Here is a 24838-nt window from a genome sequence, read left to right on the forward strand (position 1 = left end):
GTATTACTAGTATTATTATGTAGGCTGCTGAATTATTATAACCACCAAGTAGGTCGCATTGATACTGGTTATTATTGGACAGTTCTTCACTGATTTACAAACTTGCCGCCAGTACGCTGTTAAATTATTGCCTCCTACTTTGCCCTCTGAAATTCGCTAACCTACTCCCATGTTTTATATAGGTATAGACAGACGAGAGTAGAATAGTCTTAATACAGAAGTGTCACGCAAATTTTTGTATTTAACCTAACTTCTATTTTAAGGATTAATTTGACTTTACTATACATATATAAGTACACTACAAAGGTTAAGCCCAGCTATCCAGAGGGGTAATAGCGCTAGCGTATTGGATAGCTTGCCTCTGGGTGAACAATTAGATGGTGTGTATTTGATATAATTATTTATTTATTATAAGTTAAGTAATTCTTAGTTTTAATTTATATACTTTCAGGGCTAACTTGTAAAGTATACTACATACAGTATTAGATTGATGTTTTTCTTTATTTCTGTAAGACGAAATGTTTTGCGCAAAATTTGCCGCCCCACAAAATCTGCCGCCCTGGGCTTCTCAGCCTACTGGTAAATCCGCCACTGCAGTTCTTCATATGTGAAAGCCAACGACGTAAATACAGTACGTACAATAAATAATGTCGTTGGTAAAAGCACTGCGTCTGTTGAGACACTGTAGAATATGAATGGGAAAGCTTTAGATTGATCGATCGCTATGGTTTCACGACACGCGGTCACCACGGTGACGAATCGCGGTTTCAGAGATTGTATTGGATAAGCTGGGCCTGTAGCCATGCGGTACGCCGATTCTCTTTCTACAAACGTAAACTCTTCGAAAATTTAAAAATGTATGGGTATTCACCTCGACAGGTCACATGATCAAGTTGTCGATCGGATCTGTCATTCCCATACATTCTGTTTGTTTTCGTAGCGTTAGCGTTTTAAGAATGAGAATCGACCTGCCGCGGCGTGTGCACCCGCCAACAGTGCACGATGAAAGGTGCGCAGAATAGGTTGCGCACAAAAAACGTAACGCTGTCATTCGTTAATCGAATTTTACTGCCCGTATTTTTTTAATACCGGGGGCTATATGTACATATATACATATAGTACATATATGAAAAATCGATTCATATGGAATAAACTTCAAAAACATCAAGCGAATGGCCAGACAATAGTCGTACTAATTAAATAAATCTATTAATAGATAAATAAATCAATTATACACGTGACTTAAATAATATTTAGGTGTGAATGATTCACTGATGTTGATAGAAATGAAATAATTATTTACACACAAACTCTAGACATGGTTATTTATTATTGTTCGCACGGGAATTTTATGTGTTAACTAAATGTATTGTACATGAAATAACACATTAAACAACTCAACATTCGTTAAAGAGCAGTTTCGTTGGTGGTAATCAATTCATATGTGACACACTAGCGGACGCCTATGACTTTGTCCGCGTGGATATCCTAGTCATTATACTTACTAACTATCCTTATTAACCTTCTTCTTCAATTTATTCTTGGAAACTGCATTAAAATCTGCTGCCTATATATAGAGAGACGGCAGGAGAAAGCGACTTTGTGACTACTATTTTTATATTTTTATTTTATGATTTTAGGGTTCAGTATTCCACAAGGAACCATTTGAGTATAGCAGAGACTATTACTACTAGAAAGCTGTAAATTATCATGAGTATCATATGTACATTAAAAATGTGCACAATCGTAAAATGAAATTTTGATAAAATATTTTTTTTAGGATACCTCCCCTACATGTTAAGTGGGAATGAATTTTTTTTACTGTGTACTGTAGTGTGGGGTATCGTTTGATAAGTCTTTGAAAGATGTGAGGGGTCTTCTACCAATATTTTTCCATTTATAATCATAGGTATATATCAGTAATATCAGTAGGTAATTTAAAAAAAAAAAAAAATCCACCGACTTCCAACTTGAAAATTAACCTACAAACTGCTCAGAAGGTAGCACATAGGTAAGATGTTATTTTTTGCTTTTTAGTTAAGGTTAATTTTCAAGGTGGAAGTTGGTTGAATTTTTGTTATTAAAATTTTTGTTTATTAAATAGGTGAAGTTTTGTAGCGTAGTTTCACGTCATATGGTTATTTATAAATCTTTGAGATCTTTTCGATATAGATGTTTCTATTTATTTATAGTATAGATCATTGAAACAGACAGACGACGTACTGTTTACTAGTACGTAAGTGATGACAGTAATGATTTGAATTGATCTCATGCCCAGCAACTGCGAGGCGTTCGTAAATGCAACAGATCGATACTTGCTAGTGCTTCATTAATTCGATCACGGTAATAAGATTATTCATCATTGTTGACCTACCAAGGTGTTCTAATGGAATAAATAGTAAATACTGTTGTTTATTTTCCCTTCGTGCCCGTTCCGACTCGCACTTGGCCGTTTTTTTTTAAAACCAGATTGATAACATGAATTGCTAATCATCATTATCAAGCCATATTCGGATCACTGCTGAGCTCGAGTCCCCTCAGAATGAGAGGGGTTAGGCCAATAGTCCACCACGCTGGCCCAATGCGGATTAGGAGACTTCACACACGTAGAGAATTAAGGAATTTCTCTGGTATGCAGGTTTCCTCACGATGTTTTCCTTCACCGTTTTTAAGACACGTGATATTTAATTTCTTAAAATGCACACAACTCAAAAGTTGGAGGTGCATGCCCCGGACCGGATTCGAACCCACACCCTCCGGAATCGGAGGCTGAGGTCATATCCACTGGGCTGTCATGGTAATTGCTAATATGATAAAGCATTCATATTTATGATGTTTGTTGCGATTATTAAACGAGTTCCTGTATGAAACAGGTTTGTCTTAATTTTATTTGCTAACAATTCTTTAAAAAAAACTCTTATAAGATTGGCCTACATACATCCTGCAATGGTAATCTTTGATTATGTTTAAATCTCAATAACTCAACGGTAACTGTAACCCGACAACTGTAATAGCCCAGTGGATATGACCTGTGCATCCAATTCCGGAGGGTGTGGGTTCGAATCCGGTCGGGGGCATACACCTCCAACTTTTTCAGTTGTGTGCATTTTATATTAAAATTAAATAAATACTCTTCCAGTAGTACGAACACGTTGGTAGAGTTGGTAGAGTGGAAGGTATAAGAGGTATGATAGTTGCGTAGTTCCGCAGTAGCGTAAACCGTAAACCAAGTGCATAAAATGAATGCCATTGAAAAGTTCCGTTTGTGTGGTTGTTTTGAAAGGTTGAATTTTTTCATTGGAGTGCAGCTGTGGAAGCGCCGCGGCGCTCTCCTCTGGGTTTCATTCCGCGATGCCTATTGGGTTCATTGACCCGGCGACCGTGACCCCCTCTCCCCTCCCCGGCCTGCAACTTAGGCTGGGCATATATTTGCGGACAGTTTTTGACGAACTTTTACGTCTGGGAAACAGTTTAGTTAACATTTATATTAGCTTGTATAGTTGTATTTCTAAAGGGTTCGTCTCATCATTGACAACCTATATTCGGCTCACTGTTGAGCACTCTCAGAATGATAGTGCATGGACCCCGGACCGGATTCGAACTTACGCCTTTCGAATCGAAGGCAGCGGTCATATCCACTGGGCTATCACGTCTCTCAAATGTATAATCAGTTTAATGTAAGGGCTATTCTACCTAATCCTGGTGTTTTGAGCCACGGCTTATTTAAGACTATATTAGGTAGGTATTAGTATTAGTATTAGGCTCAGAGTCACACAACGGATGATGGAACTTTACGTAATTGAATCAGAAATGAGGAGATCTGCAGAAGAACCAAAGGCACCGACATAGCTCAACGAGTCGCGAAACTGAAGTGGAAAACTGTAAAGTTGCTGGAATGGCGACTCCACGGCCCACACTACAAAGCGCAGTGTTGGTCGACCCCCCACTAAGTGGACTGACGACATCAAGCGAGTCGCAGGGATTCGCTGGATGAAGGCGACTCAGGACTCGCCATGTTTGGAAGTCCCTAAAAAAGGCCTATGTCCTGCAAAGGAGGACGTCCTGATATGATATGTTGATAATGATAGGTTAGTAGATACTAAGTGAATTGTGTTCTGCTGTTTTTTATCGTCCCAGTTCATGTATTGGTAATTCTACTTGGTAGTACGATTACAGACACTTCCTACCTAGATGTAGAGTATTTGAATAAATTCTATAATCAAAGGTCAGATCAAAGATACTGCCAAACAAAAGACAAGAATACATATAGGCAGCAATGGGAAACTTTACTATCGTCTTTCTAAGCCAATGAAACTAAATAGTTAAATTGAAGACAATGGGGACATTATGGTAAACATTTCCTGTCGCTGCCGTATAGATGCGATGCGCCATCGCAATGAATACAGATGTCTCCCAGTTTCTCCATTTAATGGGATCTGTCGCGTTCTATTAACTGACTTGACTAAATGAAGGATGGCAATTTGGCAGTATTATCTTTTTAAACAATTCGTTTGTTTTTGATTGTTAGAATTGGTAGTAGGTAGTCTACAACTGTGTCTCAGCCATCCTACAGGTCAAGACGTACCGCGAAACAAACGAAGACGTACAAGACGAATGATAGCGTCCCAGTTCTGTATTGTGTTGGGTAGACAATCGAATACCAATTTATGGTTTGAGTTCTGAGACCAATTATAGAAGGACCAGTATCGTACATTCACGAACAAAATTGTCCGTCATTTTCTGAGGAAAGCGAGCTTAGATTTGGTAGGTATATATCTCATAATAAACTAGAGTTTTTGCCCATTTTTTACACCATTCAACTACACAATAATAAGGTATTTTTACGGAGCTCTTTCACCGACGAACACGATTACAACTATGAAACATCGATACTACAGAGACAGTTTTTATAATCGCATTAGATCATCGATCATATACTTTGACAGACAAGTTACGTCTAGTGAGGCAGGTCATATACAATGATTGATCTAAGTTTGAGTTGGATGATAATAATCAGCTGGACTATTTGCAAACTACTCAGGAGCTCTATAAAAAACGTGTGCGTCTCGACAGATCTCATAACTTGAATCTGCTACCGTATACGTGAGAGAAAGGGAAGTCAGACAAGACGCGCCGTTACGCGTTACGTTACGAAGCTCAGTAGCTATCAAAAAACTGAAAGCACCGTACTTTAGAGTGAGTGGCAAAGAAATAATATTTCGGAGCATAATTTCATTATTGTATTGTTACTATAAATATATTTGACATTTATTACAGGGGTGGGTTTAAAAGCAGAGAGTGTGTGTAGAATACAGCAAATATAAACTAGGGAATTGATTCATTTGTGGATTAGCTTTACTAAAAAAAACCTCCACGCTTTTATGTATCTGACATGCACATCACTTTTGCGTATTAGACCTAAAAAACTAATATTTTTAGCTTTCAATAACTGAGCGTTAACAGCATTACTTTGTTGAATTATGCCAGAAAACACACCGTACCGTTGCAACCAAGGGTCATTCACTGAAACCGAGGCTGGAATAAAAAAAAAATAGTGCTCCCGTCGCCATGGCGATAAAAGTTTCAATGTTTCCTTTGCTCTTTGTGAATTTAAAACTCCGCTGGAACGCTTGCACAGCTATGAATTTGTGTGTTTACTGTTTACACACCGCGGGATGCTGTAGTGCCAGTACGAACCTTTTTTTTACATTTTTTTTTTTTCACAAAAATTTGTATACCATTAAACGTACGTGGCATGTCAGCCATGTTTAGAAGCTATACATATTTATGTTTCGGATTCAGGTATTTCATAATTATTAAATACCAGTATTATAAAACAAAACAATTATAATTGTTGTGGTAAATTAGTTAGTGATAGATATGAGATACAGAGTTATACAACTTGTTATGCATTTGCGTTTTTAATTTGCACAGCAAATATGTGGGTAGGTATACCGTTCCAGCGTGGAAGGTTTCTTGCTAATTTACACTCCTTTAAGGAAACACCACTCTAACTTTCTCATCATTGTTTTCCATCAGGAATGATTGCAGCCAAACGCAATCAATTTAAAAGTTGGTTTATCTATGTGTATGTTTCATCTTATGTATATATTATGTCTTATAATATACTTTCTATATTGTTTTTCTCATTTCAACTGTTTATCTTATGATTAAATGTAATTTTTTTTATTATTGTGTGACAGGAACAAATTTTAAAAAGTAACACTTTTTACATAATCAACCCCTTTCGGAACGAAAATAGCAATTGTGACGAAGTGTTTGAAAATAATGTACTAATATCTTACATCTTTGGAATCCTTATTAAATAAAAATGTTTTTAAGCTAGATGTACAACTTTGCCTAGTACATTTTATTTCAATGTGACCGTTAAAAGTACTAACAATAAAAATCGTTTAACATAAAAAATAATTAGTCCCGTTTTTTGGAAAAAACTTACTTTGAAGAAGAAAAAAATTAACTCTCATTACTTGAAACAACTATTCAAAAATAATTACCAAGTATAAAATCAACGCTTAAGTAATTTTTTAGCACTAGGGTACTGAAGGTAAGGTTAGCACTGAAGATAGAGATTTTTGTATTTTGTACAAAAATCAATATAACTTAAAAACCGTAAAACTTCGGCTAATATATATTTCGTTATTTTAGTAGGCCTTGATTTCAGCTATCAGCCTGTAAAGTATGTCGTACGATTTACGGGACACCCTGTATGTGTATACCTATTATATTCAGTTAAATGGTCGTTTACAGGCAGTCAATATTCTTTAGAGGTAACATTTATTCATAAACTATCGGTTCGTGTTCATATTGCTTCAGGAAACTTTTCTGAGTGTTACGTACCTCGTACATAAAGAGATACTAAAAATTTGAAATACATCTCAAGTACCTACTGCGACTATTAAGAGTTGTTACTTAAACACGTTTTATAGTTCTGTTTGTCTCGCGTTTACATAAATTGCTATAATTTAAAAGATACTTTATTGAGTGCCGTCAATATCGTAACTGCATTTTAATGTCGCTTTTAATGTTAGGTACTGCTTCTTTGATGTGTTGGTTATCTTGGCCGCTTATGTAGGTTCTATCATGTACGATTTTAATACTTTCAAGGCAAGAATGAATAAATGCACTTCTTCAAAAGACTTTCATGAAAACTATGGTTAGGATAAATTTGGATCGGTTATTGCAAAGTTTGTCCAATGGAGATGAGTTAGTGTTCAGGTACGATGTCGTGTAGAAACTATAAGGGGTGTGGATTTTCATCCTCCTCCTAACAAGTTAACCTTCTTCCATCTTAGATTGCATCACTACTTACCTTGAGGTGAAATTGTAGTCTAGGGCTAACTTGTAAAGAATAAAAAAAAACGCAAGCGATGTTACAATGCCACCGGCGTTGCCAAATTTTTTTATTGCCAAATCGGGCAAAATTCAAAAAGTGATTGTGCCACCCGCCCGCATTTTCTCAGTGCTTTGCACTCACGGTCGAGTTATTCCCGAAAAGCGGGACTGAGCATGTCCCACGCGGGACATTTAATTTTGATTTTAAAATCCCGTCGTCGTCCCGTCTAAATTGGGACGTCGGGCAACGCCGAATGCCACGTATAAAGCAGTCGGGAGGTATGTGTAGAATTAACTTGTACTCTCTTCCAAGTAAGGCTTCCATTTTAGAATGCATCGCCACTTAATATTAGGTGAGATCGCAGTCAAGAGCTAATTTCTCACTTAATAAAAATAATTAAACATGAAAAAATATTTCTATGTTACCCTATCTGTCGCATTGTTGGCTCCGCAAAAGGACCTTGATTGGAAAGGCTGTGCGGCTTAATAAAAGTAGTCTGGAGCACTTACATGAATCTGTTTGTTTTTGCGCCGCCAGCCGCCGCAATTTTCCTATTCGTGGCAAAGGTAAAGTTTTATGTGCATGTTATTGCGTTTGTGGCGACTAAATAAACGTGCGCGAGTCGTTATAATATTGTTGGTTTATTGCGACCATTCGCCGCGGCCTTTACGGTTGCGTACTGAGATAAACACGAGATCATATCCTATTTACAATTTACCTAAGATTAAGACTTAGATAAGCGTCAATGAATTTTGTTAATCTTACAAATTATACGAAGAACGTTATAAAGTCCGACTCGTGCATTTTTTGGCGATTCAGTCATCTTATAATTGCTTTAATTTTTATCTTAATCATTAGGTACATTTTAAAACTCTAGATTAGGTTTGTATTTCAAGTTAGACACGCCTGTATTAAAGTTTTTTTAATACATATTTGGCTACATAAGTAAATTATAAAGGCTTTGCCAAACAGAACAAACCACTTCTCCTTTAGGTCTGTGACAGATAATATCGTCGTAGTAAATGCAATTCGACGTTATAGCGAGGCGATGTTTGGCGAAACCCTTGGGTCTGTAAGTTGATAAGCCTTTTACAATTACTGTTAAATGTCTTTTGGTTCAGTTTGTATAAAAGTTTATAGTTACGTTAATTCATATTTTATTTCTAAACAGAAGTAAAGGCAGGCATTGTACGAAAACATGATGGAATTCCTGGTTTCCGTTAGTCACAGTGATATCATTCTCTTTGGTTGCATTTGTAACGAGGCAGCTATTATTACGCCTTTGTTTCAGTTACGATGCGAGCGTGGCATTCAGCTCCTTCGCCTGTAAACATCATCGGCCTCTTGTTCTCTAACCGAAAAGTCAAACAGTCATTACAATGTTTAGTTTCATTTGCATGAATTCCAAATTGTTATTCGGGCCAGTTATGTTTGTTACGTTAATTAATCTTCCTTAGCAAATGTTGTTAGGAGTTTACGTTCAAATTAGATAAATGGTTCCAACGTAATAATTACGAGAAATTTTGCCAAGAGCGCTGTAAGGCTTCAACGGCGCCAAAAATAGCGCGATGAATTCTTTTGCAAAAGTAACTTTTATGGTTCTTTCTTTGTGAGCCCATTATGAACGGTTCACTGAAGGATTATGACTCTGACTTAAGAATTATGATGAGTGTCAGATTACTTAATGTACCCACGATGTTGTTGAAATTGACCGCGGATGACGGGTTTACGTGCTTTCTGATGCATGAGGGTGTAACAACACACATTCTATTGAAAATTTCTGCTACTGAAAATTTCTTACAAAAAATTGTAGTGTTTCTATGCTAATATTATAAAGACAGTTTGTGGTATTGTAGGCGGTAATCTCTGGATCTACTTAACCGATTTGGAAAATTGTTTTATTCCCAGTATTTAAACGGGAAGAGAACTAGGCGGTTGAAACCGTGGCTAGTAGAATATAAAACTGACTAGCGGACGCCCGCGACTTCGTCCGCGTAAAAATTGATGTAAACTTCTCTACCTCTACCTTACCCTGTTCGTAAACCTACCCAACCCTACCCTACCCTACCCTACCCCTACCTTACTCCTACCCTACCGCTAACGCTAACCCTTCCCTCCCCCCACCTTACCCTACCCTAACCCTACCCGTAACCTATCCATACCCTATGCTACCCTACCCCTACCCTACCCCTACCTTACTCCTACCCTACCGCTAACCCTAACCCTTCCCTACCCCTACCTTATCCCTACCCTAACACTACCCTACCCTTACCCTACCCCTACCCTACCCCTATCCTACTCCTCCCCTTCCCTATACGTTCCATATCCTTCCCCTACCTCTACCTTGCCCCTACCCTACACTACGCCTACCTTATCCGTACCCTACCCTACCCTACCCTACACTTTTCCTAAATTACCCCTACCCTACCTCTATCCTACCCCTTCCCTACCTCTATCCTATCCCTACCCTCAGCAAAATTGGTCCAGCCTTTTTTGCGTGGTGCAATGACCAAAAGACTATAATTTCCCAAGCGACTTCTATGTTAATACTATAAAGATGTAAAGTTTGCGTGGTTGTCGGGGGTAATCTCTGGATCTACTGGACCGATTTGGAAAATTCTTTTACCAATAGAAAGCTACATTATTTGCGAGTGTCATAGGCTATGTTTGGTCCTCATATTCATACGGGAACGGGAACCACGTAATTGAAACCGCGGGGCGTCATATAGCGGCATTTCTGCGGCTTTCAGAAATTTTGTATTATCTCCGAAACTATATAACTAATTAACATACTGTAAAGGGCAAATCTTATCTCTATAATATCCTTGTGATTATTAAATAATTTATTTTGATAAGGATTTAAGTTTAGTTGTGTAAATAATGACGTAAACCTTAGTTTAAAATTTAAATAATTTATTAAAGTACTAAAGGTACTATATCTGCTAAATTATAAAAGATAGATATATGGTGTCGCGGACTTTTTTTTAAAACTTTTAAAGGTTCAAAAAGCCTCCATACATTTATTTCAGTTATACGCAATGGTTGAGGCAGCGCATGCGAATAAGTAAGTTTTTCGGTCTGACCTGTAAGAGAAAACCCGCGATATCTCAGTAGTTATATATGATAGAAATATAAAATATAGCCTATAGCACTCCCCGATAACGTAGCATTCTATTGGTGAAAGAATTTTTAAAATCGGTCCAGTAGTTCCGAAGATTACCCCATTTCAAAAAATTGTTACAAACTTACAAACTTTACCTCTTTATAATATTAGTATAGAAGTATAGATATAATATTAGTATAGATTACCGATTGTATCGAAATAACAGATGAAGGTTGATATACAAATTACTTAATACCGTGCATATTAACATCATCATCATATCAGCCGATGGACGTCCACTGCAGGACGTCCACTGCAGGACATTTTGTAGCCAAATAACATAATCCTGAGCCGCCTGTATCCAGCTAATCCCTGCTACTCACTTGATGTCGTGAGTCCACCTATATGTCTGTGCAAATTATGAAGGAGAATAATTAATGTTTTGATTTTGTTTAGATGAAGCGGCGGGCGCGGTCGGGCGGCGCGGCGCGGTGAGGCCGGCGATGGATCACGCGGTGAAGGCGATGTCGGCGCGCGGGCCGTTCGCGCGGCTGCTCGCGCGCCGCCGCTTCGAGTCGGCCGAGCTGGAGGAGCTGTACGCGCGCTACGCCTGCAAGCTGCAGCGCACCTCCGTCGGCTCGGCGCTGGCGCTGTGGGCGGTGCTGGCGGCGGCGCTGGCGGCCGTCGACGCCACCCGCGGCTGGCGGAGAGCACCACAGGTACTGTATCACCAACTGTATCTATACAATGAGTCGGCTGAGCTAGAGGAGCTTTACGCGCGCTACGCTTGTAAGCTGCAGCGCACCTTCGGCTCGGCGCTGGCGCTGTGGGCGGTGCTGCCGGCGGCGCTGGCGGCCGTCGACGCCACCCGCGGCTGGCGGAGAGCACCACAGGTACTGTATCACCAACTGTATCTGTACAATAGTCGGCCGAGCTGGAGGAGCTGTACGCGCGCTACGCTTGTAAGCTGCAGCGCACCTTCGGCTCGGCGCTGGCGCTGTGGGCGGTGTTTGTGGCGGTCAACGCCACCCGCGACTGGCGGAGAAGACCACTCTGTATCACCAACTGATTAAAACTGACTGACTAAAAATAGGCTGATGATTAATAAGTAACCACGCACTTGACAATTATTATTGGTATCATAGGTGGGCGTGCTGAGCGCGCACGCTGTGCTGTGCGGCGGGTTGGCGTGGTGGTGCGGGCGCTCGGGCGGCACACCTGAGCGGCGCTTACCTCGCGCGTGTTGGCTGGCGCTGGCGGGCGGCGGCACGGCGCTGGCCGCCACGCTGCCCGCCTGGAGCCCTGGCGCCGCGGCCGAGGGGGCGGCGCACGTGGTGTGGGCCGTGTTCGCTGCTTACGCGCTGCTGCCGGTCGGCGCGCCCGTCGCTGTCGCCTTTGGTCTGCTGCTGCCCGCGGCGCATACTGTCGCCGCCGCGCTCGTCGCGTATCGCTTCCCGTACCACGTGTGGCAACAGGTTAGCTTTTGTGTTTTCTGTATTGATTGCGACCATTAATTTATCATTGTCAGGCTAATTTAACGACCTACTACAGGAGAGGGAATATAGATAATTGGACACCCTGCTCTAATGCAGGTTAGCGGGCTTAGGATCAATCATCATCATCATCATTATCAACCCATATTCTGCTCACTGCTGCGCTCGAGTCTCCTTTCAGAATGAGAGGGGTTAGGCGGCATTGCGGATTGGCACATTCACACACGTAAAGAATTGAGAAAATTCTCTGGTATGCAGGTTTCCTCACGATGTTTTTCCTTCACCATTTGAGACACGTGATATTTAATTTCTTAAAATGCACACAACTGAAAAGTTGTAGGTGCATGTCCCGGACCGGAGTCGAGCCGTACTCTCCGGAATCGGAGGCAGAGGTCATGTCCACTGGGCTATCACGGCTCTTAGGATCAATATGTCAAACTATTTTACGATCATTATGAGACGATAATTATATATTAGCGGAGCTGCCAGGGACTAGGGTTTTTGTTTGGTGTGCTTGTCAATTCAAGATTATGCCCGGTAATGACCACTGGACATGCGGGTTGGGCATCGCAGGGTTAGACTATTCGCAACGGTGTGAAAAATTTTTAGTAGTAAATAGAAAAGTTTAATATTTTACAGTTCGACCGAAGACTCGCACCTAGGACCTCGTGATCTGAATCCACATAGGCTTATTACTGTACCAACGGGGTAGATGTGGTAGAAATAGACAAATTTAACCAACCAGAAATACCGCGGTGCAACCAGAAATACCGCTAGATCTTTCATTGCGTTGGTACGAAAGAGATAAGACTGGCACAACTTGGTCGCATGCTAGGCTTACAAGGGAGTGGTCAGAAAACGGTCCAGAAACCTCGCTTAATTAATTATTTACCTATCTAAGACGGGGTACGATTGAGCGAAGTTTATGTATATTTATTAGTGTCAAGAATTTTGAACACTGTCGAACTTGTCGGTTCATAGGGCATTAGGTGCCTACATGTTATTTCTCATTTAACGCTTCACAAAATACGTATAAGAAGAGATAACTTACAAGCTGGTGGTTAATTGGGTCAGTAAGTTTTAATTTTCCACTAGCTCAATAACTATTGGAGGTCATAACTTTGACATTTTAGCGTCGTTCGGATGCCAAGAAAGAAATTTCAGCCACTATGATTGCCGGCGAATTTGGCAATAGTGTGAGTTGATCAATAGGAACTATTACTTTCCCTTTAAAAAAATATTAGTCATGCCTTTAAACATTACCAAATGCAAATGGGTATGAAAATAATCCAATGGGCGGGGATCATACTATAGTTAGCATTTCTACTCTGTCCCATACTCGTATTGCTGTATACAAGGGGCATAGCTACCGCTATATCAGTCGTGTCAATGATACGGGGCCCCAGGACTACAGGGGCCCCTTACATTATACAAAAATTAGAAAAATTTAATCCATATTTAAGAAGCAGGTTTTTCATATTAAAGAACCACCAAAAATTGGAAACATCCTACATATTATGTTAAAAAGTCTCCATCATATTTATTTTAAGCGAGCATTTTAGTTTTGCGTTTAATAGAGATTTACCCTTCATTTAGGCCCCCAACTGAATATTATTGATACAGGACCCCTTCAAGGCACGCTACGCCACTGCTGTATAATATATAATAACTTGTATCAAACGACATTAACTTTAATTATAGAAACAAACAATTAAACTTAAAATATACGACTTAAGGTAATTAATTTTATTGGGTGATTCGCGCCCACAGTTACGTCATGTCGATCACGCAACTGGCGTCCTTCACAAGCTAAACCACCGTCCACCACCGTCCCATAGACAATAACGACCTTACTTTTTATCAAACCAACTAATTGCGCTTCACAATTAAAACAATTTATTAGAACTTGTGCACTCTATCAGATCTGAATCCGTTAAAATGCACTCATATATTTTAAGTGCTATTTTTGGTGATACTATTTGAATGGTCAATTTAAAATTCCTTATGAAGAGTAATCAGGAGTTTATTTTATACTAGCGGATGCCCGCGACTTCGTCCGCGTGAAATTAAGTTTTTCACAAATCCCTTGGGAGTCGGGAACCATGGATTTTCCGAGATGAAACCCCTGAAAAATGAGTACCCTGTGTATTAATCCAGAGTAAAATTCATTTCCATTCCAAATTTTAGCCAAATCGCTTCAGTAGCCGCAACGCAAAGGAGGAATAAACATACACACTGACACACAAACTTTCGCCTTTAAACTCGTATCGTTAGTGTGATTAGTAATTGGACTGGAAATAAATTAAAGTTCTGATATAACTCGTATAACTTAATATATCATTTTTAATTTTTTAGGTCTTTTTTGCTCCGATTGAAATCGGGCATAGTGCACGAGCAGTGCGCTTCGTAGTTTGCTTGTTACTGAATAAATTAATTCCCGGAACAAAGTCGTAGTTACGAATCCATGTGTCATACTGGGTGTGGATCGTTAGTGTTCTCCAATATGTAAATGTGTCATGTAACGTATGGGTAATTATTTTGTGCGAAAGCTTTTGGACAGAAAGCCTGCTACAGACAGATTTACCTCTTGTTAGGAAAGTTTGACAGCATATATGATACCGTAGGTACATTACCTAATTATGGAGTGTGGACTGAGGTGGCTCTGCAAGATCACAGGGTTCAGACCCTCAACTGTCCAACTGAAAAAAAATATGGCAAAAATTCTTTTTTTTTTTTAAGTATAAAACGTATTTTTTAATATTTTTCTAGGCATGATATGAGAAATGATCACTTAGTTTCGCGGTAACTTTTTAAAAATAAACTTTTGTTGTCTGTAGCTAAGGGTAGCCACAAAGTAATGTTCTGGCAACAGGAGGCATATCAAAAAACACTTATTATTTTTGGACAATTGAGGAAATGGTCTCTTTTGACCTGCTACCTTCTAAAGAAAACACAGTCCAAAATTAATAAATGGCTACCGTACTTAACATTGGTAGGAGCAAATAGTGACGTGCACAGAGTTTTTAACTAGCAAAATTCCTATCGCAATACAGCAAATTAAACATCACGTGTCTCAATAGGTGAAGGAAAACATAGTGAGGAAACTTGCATACCTGAGAGTTTTCTTAGTTCTCTACGTGTGTGAAGTCTGCCAATACGCATTGGGCCAGCGTGGTAGACTAAGACATAACGCTAACGCAGTGAGCCGAATACTGGTTACAAATGATAATGATGAGTTTTTAGGGTAGGTAAAGCATTTTTACATCTATCTTTTTTTGTGTGCACTTTATGTTCGTAATTTGAGGTATGTCTGGCCATTGCAACTCTTGGTGTAATTATTTTGCGCGAAAGCGTACGTAGTTTGTAAAAACACTTGCGAGTATAATATGAGAGGTTCAGTATCCTTCATCAACGTATTTAGTAGCAAGGGTGTGCTTGATCCCTTAAGCTAGCATCGGATCCAGGGTATTACATAACATGAAAATAATACGCTTACAAAATTTAGGATTGAGGTTTATTTAAATGTTATCCCCTCGTCTATTTATCCTTCTTTTGTCATTTGAGTTGGGTATGCTAAATCTTAAAGGCTTATATTTAATACAACTTATTTATTATTAAGTAGATACGTATATGTAAACTTTAAGTAGGTAACCAAATGGACAAAAAATAGCGTGTTGGTTGCGCACGCTGCGGGCTGTTGATCCTCGGTTGCGCACCTTTCACTTTTCAGGCGTAGGTATTGAAACGTACGTTGTGTATGCTGCGGGGCAACATCTACCTATTTAGACAGTTGATCTGAAAGAGTTAACTCTATTCGTTCGTCGGAGCTGACACACATTTTTTTTTGAATGCACGTGTTACATTTACTCGTAGGCATTATTTAGTTAGTTAACGGACTTCAAATATAGAGGAGGTTTCTCAATTCGACCGTATATATATTTTTCATGTGATAGTTTATCTTTCTCACTTTTACTGTGTTTTGTGAAGTGCATACGATAAAACAGATCGAGACCAACAATCAGTTTTATCAAGACATTAGCGCTGCAGGCATGAGGGCTTATCGTCTCTTACTCGTAATGTTGTATGTACATTGTCATCAGAATATGCGCAAAACAAGTTTACTCATTAGACATTCTGATTTTGGGATTTTATATAGATAAAAAACAGCAAGTTTAAAAAAAATACACTCGTTTTTTTAAAGTTGCTGTTTTCTATCTTTCCGGTTATGCAACGTTGACACTCACTTTGTCATTTTTATTGAATTCGTCCTAATTTCGTAAATTGACCCATTCGATGATCACCGGCTATAAAAACTTCGTATGTTAAGAACCCATCACTCACAAACGTAATGGCCGACATATAAAGTTTGTATTACCAGTGGAAACAATAAAGCGCGACCTCGAAACTGCGTTCTCAAACGTTCGTATTGTGTATGGCCAGAAATCAAAGTATCTTGAGTGTTTTCACTTTATATTCACTACTATTTTTAGATTGTTCATTACATTACTCCGACTCACATAAATGTATGCGATAAATTGATTAGAATACAATCACCGGTAGATAAACAGAATTATTAGACTCTTAGTAAATCTTTATTACAAAGCTTTAATACGTTTTCTTTTGTCTCTGTGGAGAATTTATTATCTTTAGTGTTTAACACTTATAGTGTAAACTGTAAAGCATCTCATATATTCTATGACTTTTTGGATTGTATTGTTATAATTTAGAGCTTAACAATTGAATAATTTATTTTAACTATTCATGTTTCATTTAATTATTAACATTTGCATATTTTAGAAAAAGACTCAAATAGTATTTTGTGTTTTAAATCTTGATCATGAAACTTGATAATGTTTTGCAAAAGCCACTTTTTAAGTTACTTACTAATTATGAAGAATATTGATGGTGCGTTTTTTTTTGTATATTTCACGCTTTTATATACTAATATTATAAAGAGGAAAATTTTTTTTTGTATGTTTGTAAGTTTGTTTGTTTGTTTGTAATGAATAGGCTCAAAAACTACTGGACCGATTTTAAAAATTCTTTCACCATTCGAAAGCTACATTATCCACAAGTAACATAGGCTTAGTTTTATTTTGAAAAAAAATAGGGTTCCGTAAGATATTTGGGTTTTTCGGACACAAGGTGTAAAAAATCAACCCGTTAAGTTACTTATTTTGCGTACGCTACCTAAACTATAAAAGATAGAACCATAAAATGTCCTAATGAATTGTAGATCTTATAAATATCTACAAAAAAGTCCGCGACACACTATACCTATATATGTCGAGTGAGGCACAACAAACATTTTTCTTTAAAATTTTTTTTTTTGGACTACAGGGTAGGGGTAGGATAGGGGTAGTAGAAAGTTTACATCGAGTTTCACGCGGACGAAGTCGCGGGCGTCCGCTAGTGTAGGGATAATAACTAGCCTGTATGCTACTCCAGACTATAATCTCAATGCCATATTTCAACTAGATCTATTTAGCCGTATAGGCATGATAAAGTAACAAGTAAGTAGCAGTAAGTTTTGGCTGGTGGGAGGCTTTGGCCGTGGTTAGTTACCGACAAAGACGTACCGCCAAGCGATTTAGCGTTCCGGTCCTCCGGTCCGGTCATCCTTCACCTATCAAGTTAGCCCGCTTTCATCTTAGATTTCATCGCCATCAGGTGAGATTGTAATCAAGGGCTAACTTGTAAAGAATAAAAAAAAAACATACTCGTATATACATTTATCATACATTCATTAATTTATAATATTATTCCACCTGTTCTATCTATATTTGTATTTATCTTTTTATCATTATTGAATAAGATATATGTTCGAGTATATTGATCAAGTAACTAAAATTAGAGGAAGACAAATAATTCAAATCCATTCAAATTCGTGAATTACATACAAACTGCTACTAATTGGAGGTGCATAAATCAATCAGAACTGCACAAACTCACTAAGATTAAAAGGCATTATCAGATCAAGCCAGCATCTGGTTTGTGTAAATCAGAGCCGCGAGCCGAATACGATTAATATATTCCTCAATGAAGGACTATAGACTCCTATTCAAAATGTTCGAAGATATGGAAATTTTGGGTCAAACTGTGATGCCAATAATTCTTGATTGAATATTGGACTAGTATAATAATAATTTATGTTCGAAGTGGTATTTGTGTGTCATTATCAACCCATATGACACATATCACCTCTCACAATGAGAGGGGTTAGGCCAATAGTCCACCACGCTGGCCCAAATCGGATTGGCAGACTTCACACACGCAGAGAATTAAGAAAATTCTCTGGTATGCAGGTTTCCTCACGATGTTTTTCCTTCACCGTTTGAGACACGTGATATTTAATTTCTTAAAATGCACATAACTGAAAAGTTGGAGGTGCATGCCCCGGACCGGATTCGAACCCACACGCTCCGGAATTGGAGGCAGAGGTCATTTCCACTGGCCTATCACGGCCTATTACCATAATATTTATGTGTAAACAAACAATAAATTACTAATATTTACTTTGTTAAAAAAATGCAGTTACGAATGTTTTGAGATTTGAAAGAAACGGTATTAAGCCAAGCTAGTAAAGTTTCGGCAAAAAAATCGATTATTTTCGAGACTGGTACATGTACATCCATGCTATATCGTGTTGTCCATCAATGTCGTTGAGTATGTCAAACACAAAACTGCAAAAATTTTAAAATAATGACATTTGTTCAGTAGAAAGACATTTTCGAGAAGTCGAAAAAGCCCACTTTTTCACATTCTATTTTGTTACTACATTTTATGAATAAACCTCTATTATCCGTGTCAACCGAATTTATAACAGTCGTTACAGCCTTATAAGTGGTTTTCGATCTGGCAGTGATTTATGAAACCCATTTGATACCATCATTCTCTCTTAACAAATGCTTTGCTCGATCGACCTCAAAGTTTCTTAGTTATGGTGGCGAAAACAATAGACAACCATGTTCTACTATAGAAAAGCTTTCTTTCACTCAGCGCCTATTTTGGATGCTGTCCAATGACATAGTTTTCTCTGAAGAACTGTAAACCTATAAAATGTGGAATGTACGAGTTAAAATGATTGTTCTGCTTTTATGATTTTTTTCTCGGACTCTATCGATACTTGCCATGCGAATAAGTCTGTTTATGATGAATTTCGGTCCGACCTGTATGACAAAAACTATGATAACTCTGCTAATATATACTATACCTATATAAAATATAGCCTATAGCACTCCTCGATAACGTAGCATTCTACTGGTGAAAGAATTTTTGAAATCGGCTCAGTAGTTCCGAAGATTATCCCATTTTAAGGATGTTACAAACTTACAAACTTTACCTTTTTATAATATTAGTATTAGTATAGATAAAGAATATTTCACTCGTTTATTCATAAATACCTTGTCCTATAATATTCATACCGTCAAATACTGAACCGCATTGCGTAATTTTTTAAGATTAACAATTGAATCTGTCAGATTTTCGTTGTGATGTATAAATGTAGATTTTATCGCCACTAATAATAATAATTACTGTTTACTTAATTATAGCGAAAAGCTTCGACCAACACCTTAAGAAGCTTTCGCTTAACTGTTGGATCAAGAGTCGGATACAAAAGGCAGTGATTCTTGAGACGGCGCGTATTGTGAGGAGGTTCCTCACTCTGGAGCCCTGACCACCGCTTGCTTGGACACTCAAATGTCCCGCAGCGGGAGGGTGAATTTTTTTTTATAAATTTTTAATAATGTTTTGTATTTTATACTTATATTGTTAAAAATTTAAAAAAAAAGAAGTAATAAATAAATGAGAGTCAAAAAATAATTACTGTTATTATGGTTGAGTATTTCGATTAAGGGGTGATTGATCATAGCCGCCTGATCCCTCCTAATCAATATTAGCTCATGCGACCTCCGTTGTTCGCAGCCACTTGGGAGGGAATCTCATTTGTTTAAGTGCTTCTTTAATAATTAAGTAATCTCAGTTTATATTATGTAGGTACTCACTCATTAATATATACATGTATAATTATTTTGTAGCATAAATCATACTGGTTTTTTTTTTTAAGTAAATAGGCAGTATAAAACTTACAAATAATAATTATACAAAATATGATATATGAAATGATACCGTATTCTACTCCCATAGAAAGCGATAGGAATAGGGAATGAGTCAAAGCGAACCTTGACCGGGTCCGCTTGTCTATTATAAAGGTTTCCTATTGAGATTTTATGAAGTCACTAGAAGTCGCTGACGCTGCGCGGTTTCAACCCAAGCGGTTGAAACCGCGCAGCGTCAGCGACTTCTAGTGACTTCATAAAATCTTTGTTTTCCCGGGGATATAGCCTGTAGACTTCCTCCATAAATGGGCTATCTAACACTGAAAGATTTTTTGAAATCAGACCAGTAGTACTTGAGATTAGCGCGTTCAATCAAACAAACAAACTCTTCAGCTTTATAATATTAGTATAGATACTATCACGTAAGCAAGTTCGAGTATAATTTAATTTTCTTCTGAGTCAGTTGCTTCGATTTTGTTATGGTTGGCAAATCGGAAACTCTTTCAGAAGTTTAAAAGTTTATTTAATAAAAGATCTCTCAGTTTGAAAGTAAACTCTGTATCAATTTGAATTTATGAATTGTGGCAGGATATTAAACTTGTCTATAAAATAATATCTTCTCATCCTTTTCTTTTTTAATTTAAAGGAGTATCCAAACTTATAATTATAAATTCGAAAGTGAGTTTGTTTGTCATGCTAGCCACTTACCATCCGATAAGCTCACATGCCTGCAGCGCAACATCATCGACATCGGATAAGGCTGGTCGTGTGTCGATCGCGATCGGCATGATGTCATGCACATCGCGACCAACACACGATCAGTTTTATCGGATGTCGAGCCGTTAGAGCTGCAGGCATGTGAGCTTATTGGATCGTCAGCCACTGACGATCCTGAACCGAGCTTGAACCAATTAACCGATTTTATAAATTATTTCATCAATGGAAAGCTAAATTATAAGCTAGTAACACATACTACATTTTCCACGGGAATTAGACCTACGCGGGTATACCTGGGATCCGCTAGTACTTTATGAAAGTATATCCAGTAGCTAGCTAGTTTAAGTTATTAAGGTTGCGCTACCCGTGCAGATTTTTCGCAATCTGTCACAGTTTACTATCATTATCAACAATCGTAACTGTATAATTAAAATATATCTGATTTGAAAGTTGTACTATAATGTATATCCCTTGACAGTTGACGTAACATAGAGTCGTGCATGAGTAAATTATAGCCAGTGGAACGACTCACATGAAATTAGAAGAAAATTTAGTAAAAGATAAGAGTTAAAACGTAGAAGTATAAAATTCCCTAAATACGATTGTTCATTATTCATTATTTCCGATAATGTTTATGTGCTCGTATATTGATTAGTTATGCGATAATTACTCTTTTACAAAAAGTCTCACATAAGGATGTTACGCTCGTAAATAAACGTTGAAATACTTAGTCTCGCTTGCGTATGTTCAGAACTAGTGGCTAGAGTACTCTTAAATATCTGAAGGCCGACTTAAAAGTTGTTTATTAATCAATCTATTTCTAAAACTATGACTGGGCTATTTTTATCTGTTGCTATTACCAAAATCTCAGTCACCTTTCAATTAGTTATGATCAGTAGTTTTGATAGTGATGTTACTCAAAATTAATTGAGTGTCTTATATTGGGTGCAGAGCGGGTGTGTCTTGGAACTAAAGAGTCTTGTCGTGTCTTGGAATTAATTCACACCAAAAACTAGATCTTATTTTTTTATTTGTTATCTGTAGGTAAGTATGTATAATATCACAAACTAGAAAAAACTGTTCTTACATGAATACCGTACGCCGATTTTTCCAAGTTCGATTTTTAATCCACAGACGAGATGGTCGTATGAGTTACGTTTAGTCAGATCTTCCATCATAATGATATTTAAGCTGCTCCATGAGTTTCGGGAATAAACCTGGTAAATTGATAATAATTAATTAAAAATAATCTTAACCACCCAAAATATCATACTAATGATTGAGTTTTTAAACAGTCTTTCGTAAGTACAATTTTTTTACTTTACATTGAATATGTTATCTTAAGAAAGTGAATAAATAATTTGACCTTTCAAATGAACTAACCAAAAATAGTTTGTACGCCGTAGAAGTGGGTGCGAGAGGATTAACAGCAAATCGTTCTATGACTTAATTAAAGACCTTGGCCTCTCTAGAACTGCAGCAAAGTTCTATATTAGAACAGGTAGCCAAAGCTGCTCTAGTAGGATCTTTATTTAACCAGATCCTTATTCATCGTAATATCATCTCCATATACTTTTATACGGAGTTACCTGGGTATACCTGAGTTCCTTAAGCCGGTGGGCATTCCTTTTTGGTTAAGCAGGGAGAACCACACGAGCGGAGAAGGGGAGTGTTACTTAGCTAACAAAGAAGCAGGTCCCCACTGGTCATACGTCCAGGGTTCTGCTTGTAGTTTTTTTCTGTGCCACACGATGGACCCGGCACCTTCACGGTGAATCCATGGAATGCTAAAATATTTGTCTCTGGAATTTTCTAGAAGTTATCAATTTGTTTGTGTTAGCAACAAGGCAGCGGTTATTATATTGTCGTAGTGTCGGGTGCACTTAGATTGATGATCATACTCGTATGATATGTACGTGAAATTAGGTTAATCGCTCACAGGCAATTTACACGAATGACACGCGTACAATTGGCGTGGTGTCCATAATATTTATATACTGCTGGATGTATATAGATACAGATGTTAATTGTATTTTTTTTTTATTCTTTACAAGTTAGCCCTTGACTACAATCTCACCTGATGGTGAGTGATGATGCAGTCTAATATGGAAACGGGCTAACTTGTTAGGAGGAGAATGAAAATCCACACCCCTTCCGGTTTCTACACGGCATCGTACCGGAACGCTAAATCGCTTGGCGGTACGTCTTTTGCCGGTAGGGTGGTAACTAGCCACGGCCGAAGGCTCCCACCAGCCAGACCTGGACAAATTAAGAAAATCTTAATCTGCCCAGCCGGGGATCGAACCCAGGACCTCCGTCTTGTAAATCCACCGCGCATACCACTGCGCCACGGAGGCCGTCAAAATATATAAATTTATTGCATTGTTAACATAATGCACGTATACTCATTAAAACCTATTAAACCTATTACCTTGGTTATAACACGGCTATGTGTAAAGTTTGAAAAAATTAGATCATTCTAAGATAAATGGTAATGTAATAAAAAAATATTCTTTTAAATTTAAGAAAATCATAAATCTATACTAATTCATCATCATTATCAACCCATATTTATTTCACTACTGAGCTCGAGTCTCCTCTCGGAATGAGAGGGGTTATATATGTCTACTAATTATTATTACTATAACTTAAAACAAATCTCATAAGGGGCCCATAAATAATGTGGGGTGAAAAATCGCCATAAAATAAATAATTTAATACATAAACAATTAAACATACATTCAAGTAATAATGATAAATACCACAGAACATTTCTTGGATAAATAATGTTGAAATATATTAACTTCAATAGAATACATATAATAATTAATAACGGATATCTAATTCTGAAAAACTCTATCCTGGCGTAAAAGGTTTAAAAAAAAACATTAACATAAGTTCTTATGGTTATTTGTAGATGTTATCATAACACTATACTGTCGGGTAGTTATTATACTGTACGCACTATTCACGCCGAACACTTAGCCGACAATGGGGATGATGACTAGTTATGAATATATTGATTTTTATGATACATTCTGGTAAATAAGGTCAATGTTAACTAATTTATACAGAAAAATCAACGATTGTCTGGATATTTGAAAAATAAATGAGATAATAAAATTTCAAAATCTATTAAAAATCTTTTATCGTAATTAGATGAAAATTCATACAATTTTAGCTTCCTTACATTAAATGTGACATTTTTCAATAAATGGACTATAAACATAAACGCACAAATAACAAAGATATTAGTAATTTTGTTTGAACGCCCATACAGACCTAACGATCAGCGAGCCATCGAAGTCACTAAATCGTGCCATTTTGTATGGAGCGTTTTTCAGGGTACCGCGGCAGCGCCGCAAATCTGCGTATCTGCCGTAGCTCCGAAAGTAATGATCGCAGAAACCCTGTTACTTTTACAAAATTTATTTGCTACTAGTATACTCTTAATTGATATACAATTTAAAAAACTGTCATCATCCCTATTAGATGAGAACGCACTTAATTGAGCATGGCTACACGCATATCACGCGCATGTTACAGATATAGGCTAAAAGCTACTGTTACACATGCTCATTTCAAGCACGAAAGCATGCTACTATTGAGCAGTTGCTACTTATTAGCATGTGTATCGCAACATTGTTAATAATGAGCATGCTTAAGAATCAACTACGCCACGGAAAAATAGAATGAATATGAATTAGTAAGAATATTTTAGCATACATTCTTTATAGCTGAAATAGATAATAAATATATTAATTAAACAAATATAATATTTTTATTTGTTTAATTTATTTATTTACGATAGTTACACTTTTAGTTGCGATAGATGGTAAATTTCAGATTTATTTCTTACGTTTGTTTCATGTTACGAAGTACGATAATATATACGTACATTGTACAACCGTGGTTAAGTAAATATACAAAAGTTCTACGGAACCCTCGGTGGGCGAATCCGACTCGCACTTGTCCGATTTTTATAATCAATATATTTAATTTAGTCTATTTTAGGTGTTTTATAACTTCACTTTATGTACATATAACACACTTAAAAAAACGCCTCGCGTATTTTGTATAGACAATAAATAAAGTACGTTTTTCTAATTGT

At 37.5% G+C, this 24838-nt stretch overlaps 1 protein-coding gene across 4 annotated transcripts in view; it reads left to right on the top strand.

Annotated features, from left to right (window-relative positions):
- LOC112053190 (Ca(2+)/calmodulin-responsive adenylate cyclase) overlaps window positions 1-24838 on the top strand; it is a 127575-nt gene that overhangs the window by 16892 nt on the left and 85845 nt on the right. For all 4 annotated transcript variants that reach the window (XM_052881663.1, XM_024092521.2, XM_052881664.1 and 1 more), the window contains exons 2-3: window positions 10914-11176; window positions 11603-11932. In XM_052881663.1, the coding sequence (XP_052737623.1) occupies window positions 10961-11176; window positions 11603-11932 (546 nt within the window). In that variant the 5' untranslated portion in view covers window positions 10914-10960. The remainder of the gene's footprint in view (window positions 1-10913; window positions 11177-11602; window positions 11933-24838) is intronic.

The sequence above is a fragment of the Bicyclus anynana genome, chromosome 5 (assembly GCF_947172395.1).
Source record: "Bicyclus anynana chromosome 5, ilBicAnyn1.1, whole genome shotgun sequence".
NCBI classification, from domain to species: domain Eukaryota; kingdom Metazoa; phylum Arthropoda; class Insecta; order Lepidoptera; family Nymphalidae; genus Bicyclus; species Bicyclus anynana.